This window comes from Diabrotica undecimpunctata, chromosome 5, assembly GCF_040954645.1.
Source record: "Diabrotica undecimpunctata isolate CICGRU chromosome 5, icDiaUnde3, whole genome shotgun sequence".
NCBI lineage: Eukaryota > Metazoa > Arthropoda > Insecta > Coleoptera > Chrysomelidae > Diabrotica > Diabrotica undecimpunctata.
Window position 1 is genome coordinate 91,277,299 of NC_092807.1, and position 10,297 is coordinate 91,287,595.

General features: G+C 33.1%; 1 protein-coding gene across 1 annotated transcript; it reads right to left on the reverse strand.

Moving 5' to 3' along the window:
- Positions 1-8,991: 8,991 nt before the first annotated feature.
- On the reverse strand, positions 8,992-9,561 carry LOC140442363 (uncharacterized). The gene has a single exon (XM_072533438.1). It carries the CDS (start codon positions 9,559-9,561, stop codon positions 8,992-8,994), a length of 570 nt encoding a protein of 189 aa, XP_072389539.1.
- Between the last annotated feature and the right edge of the window lie 736 nt (positions 9,562-10,297).

Here is a 10,297-nt window from a genome sequence, read left to right on the forward strand (position 1 = left end):
GAATTATTTTAAAAAAGACAATTTTGGGAACTGAAATGTAAAAACAATTTGTATTACCATGTTTAGGATCGGTCTCCGAAGTGGTCTTTATTATATTTTTATAGACGGTTTTAAATAGTTAGTGCAAAAGATTAGATAAATAGTTGAAAAAATTAAACATGAAAACATAGTTGCTTAGTTTCCACGGGTAACAGCTAATGCCAAAGATGGCAAAGAAGTACCTATTTGATTATTGGAAGCTTTTTTTTTAATGAGATCATTTACTATTTATATTAAAGATTACACATATAAAAAGTTTCAATAAAATCAAAACAATTTGATTTAAAACTAAATTTTTAATTTGTGAAACATACGTTCATAGCAAACTTGATTTTAATGATACAAGAACTTATTTCGACTACTTTCTACAATGAAAAGACCAATTTCTTCATGTCATCAATATTTGTTTTAAACAATTACTTAGATGATCGAGGAAAGCCAGCCAACAGCGATGGATTATTCTCTTCAGTCACGAAGATGAAATTTTGATTATGCCATTTTTACTTTAACAATCCTGTTCTGACATTCAAAACACCTACAGTAACACTCTCTCATTATCTAAATTGCAATTTGTTAACTTTCAGGATAACTTTCCTAATGACTTTCTCGTCAACATTATAATTAGGGAACGGATTTAACAGTCGCCGTGTTTGGTAATACATTTTCATAATTTAATATTCCTGGTTTGTGATTTGTATAACATTTTACTATTAATTAATTTCAGCAATGTGGTGTATGTATTTTGATGAAATATTTTCGTAAAAAATCATTGTAGTTGGGGTTACCGATACAATATATTATAAACGGACATTTCTAGAGATTAATTAATGTTTAATCTAATATCTCCATATTAATATATGCACGAAATAACAAAAACAAATATGTGAAATTTAGCTAAATTGTACTCAAAATAAATGACAAAAACATGTCTGATATCTATAACGAGTACCTAATATAATATACATATGAACAAATTGAATTGATATGCAGGCAAATCAATCAAACAATTTTCTCTTAGGGATTTTTTGGGTAAAATCTTTATTAATTATAGGAATTAGAATATGTTTGACCTTCGAAAGTTGGGAACCAATATAGAACAATAAAACTCACAACTTTCGTTGGGACCCAATTGTTAAATTTGTTTAGCTCAGTTTCTCAGGTGTGAGCACGTCTTATCTAAAAAGTAAAGATGAAAAATGAGTTTGGTTGGGACTAATAAACAAAAAAATTTATACCAAGATTAAATAATTATATTTATTGTACATAAAAAGTATAAAAATTGAAAATTTTGATATTAAATAAAAATTGAACAAAATCACAAAGTAAATCTTGCCTATAAGCTTTAAAAATATAAAATAATACTTATGGCATCATTGGCTATTTTGTTGGCTTCAAATGATTGCAGAATCTAGTGGTTAGTGGCTGACGTTGACTACACATAATAGCAGAATGTAGTGGTTCTACATATCAGCAGGTAATATCCCATGGTCGACCAAATGCTGTTGAATTATAAAGTTCCACCCAACAAGGGAAACCAAAAAAACTTGGCCAAAAAACTATAACCACTTCATATATGTTAAAATATTTCCATGTCATATGAACATTGAAAACAATTACAATCTTAAATAACAAATAGCAAATTGGCAAGGATTAAATGAATATATTTATTATTAGATGAATTATCTAAATTATAATAAAGATATACTATCTGCTTATTGGACGAACTTTAAAGTTAAAAGAAACATGTGCAGAAGAGGAGGTTATGTATTGTACCGTTTTTAAATAAAACGAGCGGTTCTCACTTTATATAAATATATTTATTTATAAGTTTACAGCACGAAAATATCTTATCAACTAGACTCAACCCATAACAGCGTTTATACCAAAAGTATTATTCTAGAATCATCTGGTGTAGTCCATCTCTAGACTTCCCGTTGGAAGCGCCTCGAAGGCAGGCGCTATTAAGAGTGCCATCGATTGTATGCTCGAGATTTATCCTTCTAAAGGTGGGTACACATATGCTCCGAATGCCGTCTCGAACCCCGTCGCGTTCTCAAGTGTGGACAGAGTCATGCAACCGCGTACCGTACCTCGACGCGTCAACAACGTACATCGAAGCGATCCATCGGTTGTCGGTAAAATGCCTTCGCATCAAAAGAAATTTGAGCGCGACAATTTACACCGCGAATTCATGTTTGGACTAGCTTGCGAATCTTTTATCGAATCTCCAGTCATTCAAAATAGTCAGTCTGTTATTTTGAAGGTTGAAGGTGTTTTTAAAGTTGAGTGCATCAAGATGGAATGGACGGAAGAGAATAGTTTACTCTTAATAAAAAATTATCGGGAAAAAGAGATATTATGGGATACAAATAATCCCAGTTACTACAATAAGATAAAAAAAAACGATGCATGGGAAGAGATTGCTTCTAAAATGCAAATTACAGTGGATGAGTGTAAAAAAATGACCAATCTTCTATCTGGATTACGGAGAGAAAATCTTACATCTTGCACATGCAAATTCAACTCAATTACTGCTGGAACGCTAAAATGTTTGGTACAAAGTACGAAGCGGTGTTCGGTTCGTTACTTATTTCAATGCCCCCTGTAACAACGTCGCGAACTTCTGTTGATCGCGTCGCTGTACGCGACGGGGTTCAAGACAGTATTCGGAGCATATGTGTACCCACCTTAAGAATTGTGACACGTACCCCGCATTGGAAACGGGCTATTTCGTTACACTGCTCCCCTCTTAGATCTGAACGTCCCGATCAGCATCTTTACATGAAGGCCCAGTATGGCGGAATCTACAGAACTCTCCAGCTCTACATGAACCCCTCAGAAATAAATAACAGTCTACTGTCTTTGAAGGACACGATGTCTTCAGATTAATGCAACACACAGTAATTCGTACGCCGGTTTCTCGGAAGATCACTTCAAGCATGCTTCTGAAAATCTTCCAATCTAGATTCTCTAGTGCATGGCCTGTCTTGTTTAAGGCCAAATTCTTGATGTCATAATTGCACACGATTGTATTCAAATTAGTTAGAGCACGCCATATATCCTTGTAGCTTGCCCTGTCTGTGTACGACTTCCTGGTCACCACATACAGCAAAGATCGAGGACCATTTTCTGATCTCAGTACTCTTCCAACTTTAGGCTACTGATTTTTTAACTCGTCCAAACGACCGAAATTCTTATAAAATACGGATTTCTTTAGTTGTCTCAAGATCTTAGGCAACACATTGGGCTAGAGAGACGTTATGCGGTACACTAAAAAGATCCTGCTGAACTTCTGTGGTCACGCCAAATCTAGCACTCTTTCTCTCTGCATAATTTGACATAAATTAATTAAAGCTTAGTTTTCGATCATATTTGATCTTATGTTGAAAGATTCGTGCTTCTTCTGTTTCATTTGAGCAAGCATAAGGTGCAAGACGATTTATTTGGTTTACCTTTCGGCAACTTCTTAATTCGGTATATTACGTCATTTATTCTCTTTTTAATTTCATACGGACCCTTCCATTGTCTTTGCAGTTTAGGAGACAAGCCTCAACGACGTTGTGGATTATAAAGCTAAACAAGATCAATTACTTCATAGCTTTCATTCTTGCATCGAGAATCATATTGATCTTTCATTCTGTCACTGACTAACTGGATGTGTTGTCGGGCAAGTTCATGAATGTTGTTCATTCTTAATTTCAGACGGTCGACATAATCTTCGCTTGCAGCATGTTCTTCGAAAGGTCTGCAGCCAAACTCTAGTTCGCAGTACAAACGAACTTCACGACCTAACATTAGGCAGGTTGAAGTCTGGCCTGTAGTTTCATTCACGGCCGAGCGGAAGGCCATTAGGAATAAATGAATTTGCTGGTCCCAATATCTTTAATGTTCTAATACAACATTGGATAGGTGTTTGCTCATCGTTCGGTTTATCCTCTCGACTATTTCATCTGATTGAGGATGCAGGGGTGTCATTCTGGTCTTATTGACACCAATCAATTTACAATATGTGCCTATGCAGTAAACTATGTTGCCTTACACAACACATGATAAGGTTTTTAATTGTATCCAAAACAACTACCCAAAGTAAATAATACAAATATGAAAGATGTAAACAATCAAGGCATTGTGAAACAAATAAGATCCACAATAATGTTTATCATAACTAGGCAAATGCAATAATATAAAAAGATAAAATAATAATAAAAAAATGCTTTACCACATTACACAAAAAAATATTGAGATTCATCAGCAGAATCAGTAATGTCCAACTTAATATCCCGAACATGGAAATTGCCAAGATCTTTACCATCTAGAATGGAGATAAAAATTTTATTTATAATCTTTTTTCTTCTTGTAGTGCCTATCCGTTTCGGATATTGGCGACCCTCATGGTAATCTGTATTTTGCAAAATCCTGCATTGTGGTGGTTGTGTTGAACCACGTACGTAGATTTTTCTGCCAGGAAATCCTTCGTCTTCCTGGTCCTAGGTTTCCTTCTACTTTTCCTTGCATAATTAATTGTATCAACCCCTATCTTTCACTGTTGCTCATGATGTGACCGAAGTATTCGATTTTGAGTGTTTTTATTGTGGTTAACAACTCTTTTTCTTTTTGCATTCTTAATAACACGTCCTGATTAGTAACGTGGTCGGTATGGGATATCTTCAAGATTCAACGATAAAGCTACATTTTGAAAGTCTCAATTGTCTTGTAGTTAGCGTCTGTAGGAGTCTACGACACAACTCCGTACAATAGTATGGGAAAGATATAATATCTTAGAAACCTGATTTTTATGGGTACGGATAATTCGTGGCATTTATATAGCTTAGCAATTTTTTGAAGTGCAGATTTTGCTTTCTTCATCATACATTTTATTTCTAGGGAATGATCCCAATTTTTATTGACGTTCGTACCAAGGTAGTTGTATGTCTATACTCTTTCCATTAGTTGATAATTCACACTTATTCTTTCAATTTGATGTTTTTTCTTAGAGATCATCATACATTTTGTTTTCTTAGTGTTCAGTGAAAGTTCATATTTATAATACATGAAATAAATTTGGAAGCGAATTAAGCAGAAAAGTAATCCACAGCTTTCAAAAGAATGTTTTTCTTTCAGACTTTGTCACTTACATGAAATTTTACGTCCCGCCTACATAAATTGTAGCAGTTGGTGAATGTAGTGTAAAAGTGATAAATCCTCTTTTGAACTTCTTTAAAGGTGAGAGAAATATTATCCAAAATTTTGGGATGAAACAGTTTATTGTTAATATTAACAATATTGTTAGCTGTTTCTCTAATAGTACCAAGGAAGGAACCATCAACTGGAATGTTTCTAGCAGATGAAGGACAAAACTGTATCAATTTATGATTAGCTAGACGAATAGTATGAGCTTATTTATAAATTTCCTTGTTCCAATCTTTATGATTGTCTTGAATAAAAGGCGTGACTGCAGTAACAATCGTCTTATTAACTCATTCAGTATATTTCTAGTCTTTGGTATATTATATGTCCTATTCTTGTGTATTCCATTGCTGTTCTGCAGTTTTTCCTAATTTATCGGAGGACTTTGACGAAGTGTGGCATGATAAATTATATTACAAAATGAGATGCTACTTACCAAAAGAATATTCTCAACTATTAATTATAATATATCCTGTTTTTGAGACTAGTCTAATACGTGTTCCATACCACCAGTATCCCAACATAACCTAACAAGATTAAGACATTTGGAGACGAATTTTACCAGTTGGGTATGGAATTAAATGCAAAGCTGCGCTGGAAAGCTCATATTAAGGAGAAAAGGGAAGAATAAAGAATTACATTCACAAAGAGGTACTGGTTCATGGAAATATTTTGCTCTGGCTGCTTACAATAAAGTATTATTGTACAATCAAGTCCTTAAATCGATATGAAAGTAGAGGACTAAGAAGCTGTGCAAAATAAAGATACATCTGAGTTTTACAACGTTATCAGAATAAAGTTTTAAGGAGCATCGTCAACGCTTCTTGGTTATTCAGAAACTGTGATCTTCATTGAGACCTCCAGATAGATACATTAGCCAGACAATAAGTAAGTTTTCCAAGAGCCACAAACAATGGCTCTACAACCTTGTGAACGTCGACACCATCAAACCCCTAGGCCACGCCAATTAGATAATACGACTGGAGAGAATAAAGCCATTCTAATTAATCTGATAAGTGAAATGATAAGTAAAAAGGAGAGCAAAGTGTGGCTAAACTCTCCACGTTGGTTACTGTCCACGATATTGTGTTATTATGTAATGCATATGAATCTAAGGATTATTGGTGAATGTGACCTTAGGAAGGGACGGTCCTGCAAGTGACGACAGTAGGTTCCTTGAATTTCACTTCGTAATAAACTTACTTATTTTAGTTAGTTGCTTTAATAAAGTCCTCGTAGACATACCGTCTCAGGACTTGCAACTTAATGTAGAGTCATATGTCGCCATGTTACCAATCCAACGGTAACTTTACCATCCTATTTGTAAACACGACATAATGTAAACTAAACTTTAAATATTAATTTTTAAAGGGTTCTTACCTTCATATTTAGTGGCTACATTTATGTAATATATTGACACTGATGATGGAATACTTATTCCGAAAACGTTTTGTCTTTTTAACATAGCCCGACTGGGCTTTTTATATACCTTTTTATAAAGGATTTTATTGGAAAATTTAATAATATACTGTTGAAAGTGTATCTTATGATCTTTTTAGTTCTCTGAAAATTAATGTTTTTTACTTAAGTTTTTTACATATTTTTTATATACATGTACAATTACCACATGTTCTTTTGCTGTGCTAAGTTTGAGTGAATTTGTAGATTGTATTCAGTTTCAATTAATTTTTTATACAACATAATCTTATAATGTCCATTTTCATAAGCTTCTTTACATATTTAATATCATTAACTGCTACATATCTTTTTAAGGTAACACATTTATAACAACCTTTTTATGGATGTTTGGTTTTTCATATTGTTCTTTTTAGGTGAACTGATGATGCTTTTCGATTAAAAAGCGAAACGTCTTCAATAAATAGATGCCACCTTCTTTGTCTTTTATTTCTCCACTTTGACCGAAAAACCCACCACTCTTCGAGTGTACCTTACTTTATTATATATATATATATATATATATATATATATATATATATATATATATATATATATATATATATATATATATATATATATTGTTGTGATCTGCTTTATGATGTTTTATTATTAATTAACACTAATTTAATTAATCCAATTATTGAATTAATTAATTCACTAATTTATGCAGAGTCATACAATTCAATTACTATTAAAAATTCTTAGGGTGCCTTTTTAATTTTACTTTAATCAGTTTACTTTATATATCTCTTCTAGTGGGTTCAGTATCTCCTAATTGCTCATAATCTGGATAGAACAGGAAACGGAACTAACATTAAAACAACATAAATATGCACACAAATTATTATTTATTTTCAATAAGCAATACGATGAATGTTAATAAATAACTTTTTGTGGGCAATTATCTTTCCCAACAAACTCCTATACTCTAAATTTAATTTTAATTACAAACTATCTATTAATCTGTTTTATAATAATATCTACTAAAAAAAAAGACCATATACAAATATAATTTATTCACAAAAAAAATAACTCTTTGAAACTTGAAATCTTAGTTCGTATGCTTATATTTGATTTTATTTTTAGAATATCTTAAAATTTTCTTTCATTCAAATTATTTGACTGACCTTTAATTTTTTACAACAATGATGTCTCCTCTCGATCAAAACCACAGTTCCTTCCTTGATTAATTATGTCCGGCTACCATCAAATCTTTCCCGTTCTCAGCATCGATCCAAACCGCATACCAGCAAACTACTCCTCCGAAAACACAAGCCCAAGCCTCTTTTGACCGGTATTCTTTATTCACAAATTCTCCTTTCGTTCTCAATTATATCTCGTGGACTATGCAGACTCAAAAGAGGTATTAATCTTCTCAATTTTGATCTGCTCTCAGCTTTCACCTTTTTCACTAACAAACGAAAACACTGGTACTCAGATTGACTACACGAAAACACGTCTCCTCTTCTGGTCTGCCGGTAACATAATAATTCTTTCAATCTCCCCAGACAACCTTCTCAACTCTTTCATTCCCATCATTCCTTTTTAACCAATCATAAGCATTCATCTTTCCCACTTATTTTCGATTTAGAAAATTTCCAACATGATATTTAAAACAAATAAACTACTTTCACCTAAATTACTTTTCAGAAACCATTAAAAATTTTACCTTTTTCAACAGAAATAAGTTTCCAAATTCTTGTTATCTCATATCTAAATCTAATTCTTATTTACTTTCGAAAAATGCCCAACGCAAAATACAATACAAAGTTTATTCCTTAAATCTATAATTATACGGGTTCCATTGTCCTTTCACTATTCACTCAGTCTTTCACGGAACAATGTTTTCTCTTATGGTCTATTACAAATAAGTACAGGGTTGTATTTTAACTTATATGCCCGCGGTATATTAAAATAATAAAAAAACTCTTTATTCTATTTCTGATCGAAAAACTAATCCATAACAAATCCCCGCCTTGTTTTGAGATACAAATTTTTTTTTTTAAGTGTAACCAAAGAAAAATATTATTTTCTCTCAACACAATATTTTCCTTTTGTAGTCATTTTATCCTATCGTAAATTTTTATTACTCCATCTTAATTTATACTCTTATTTTTATTCATGGTATTTGTACACATCCTGGATATTGTAAACTCCTCGTATCTTTTCTGATTCTACATGTCAAAGAACATAGCTGTTTACTCCATTTTCATTTTGTATGATGTATGGACCCTCGAAAATAGGCATTAGCTTTGCACACACGTCTCAAGTGAGATTTGATACTCGTAACGCCCTTACAAGCACCTTTTATCCCTTCTGGAAAGTCACTGGTCTTCGTTTTCTATTCTGGATTTGCCTTTGGAGATATTTTTCATTACTGCGCTGCAGCCTCCTTCGAACAGTTTCCAATACTGTTTGATACTCTCTCTGCTCCGGTTCTTCCCATGGCCGTACTGGCATAATTCCCTTCATGACATATTCCGGCGTTTCTTTTGTCACCGTACTTGGAGTGGTGTTCAAGAAGTTTTCAATTTCTGCCACTTTCCTATCCCATCGTCGATGTTGTCCAATGGCAGCAATGCGGAGGAATTTTGTCGTCTCTTGTATAAAACGTTCTGACGGATTACTTTTGGGATGTCGGATACTGTCAAAATTTGTCCCTATTCCCCTGTCTTGCAACTGTCTCTTGAATCGGTCACTCCGGAAATACGTAGCATTGTCTAAAAGAATTTTCCTTGGTGTTCCTACGGTGGCTATAAAATTGTCTATCTTTCTCATAATTTCTTCCCCCTTTGTCGTACGGCATGTGTATAGCTTTACATATTTCGAAAAAATATCTACCATCGCCAAAATATGTTTGTTCCTCTGCGTGGTCATTATCAGATTACTTAACATATCTATTGCTACAATGTCTAATTTTTGATGGGATACAATATTTTTAGCCACATTTTCATTCCGGAAATTTCTGCTTTCTCCATTTCGCATACTTCTTCAAATACCACTGTTTCAATTGTACCTTTTTCGTCTTCTTTTGTTAATCTTTCTTCTTTTTCTTCTTCTGGGCTCATCTCTTCTTTTAAGGAAACCCACTTTTCACTTTTTTTTGCCAATCTCCTCTTTCTTCTCTGTCCTTGCTTCATTGCCAAATTCATTTCCACCGTTTGTTCTTTGTCTAAATCATTTTTTCGTTTCTCCTTTTCCTTTTCCATTTCCTTACTGTCCTGTTCTTCTTCTTTTTCCTCTGTGATTTTCATCGTGTTATTTTTGAAATCTATCACCACATGTTTTTCTGCCAATTCATCAACTCCTACGATCATATCATGCGACATGTTTGGCATCACAACACATTGTAATGCATAAAATTTCTTATCCAACGTACTTTTATTCGTATTCCTTCATTTATAGTTGCCAAAGTCCGTTTATTTGCGCCCACTAAATTTACCTTGGGAATTTTGTAAATCAAATTCGTTAAATTAACTTCCTCTATTAGTTTTCTGTTGATCAGTGTAATTTCCGATCCACTATCAATCATAATTTTAATCGGTGTCTCGTTAATAAAACCATCTACAAATTTCAGATTTGCTCCACTTATTTTGTCCTTATTTTCTGCCAA

What these genes read in the sequence shown, in the direction of transcription:
- LOC140442363 (XM_072533438.1), bottom strand. Translation starts at nt 9,561, where the DNA reads ATGACCACGCAGAGGAACAAACATATTTTGGCGATGGTAGATATTTTT.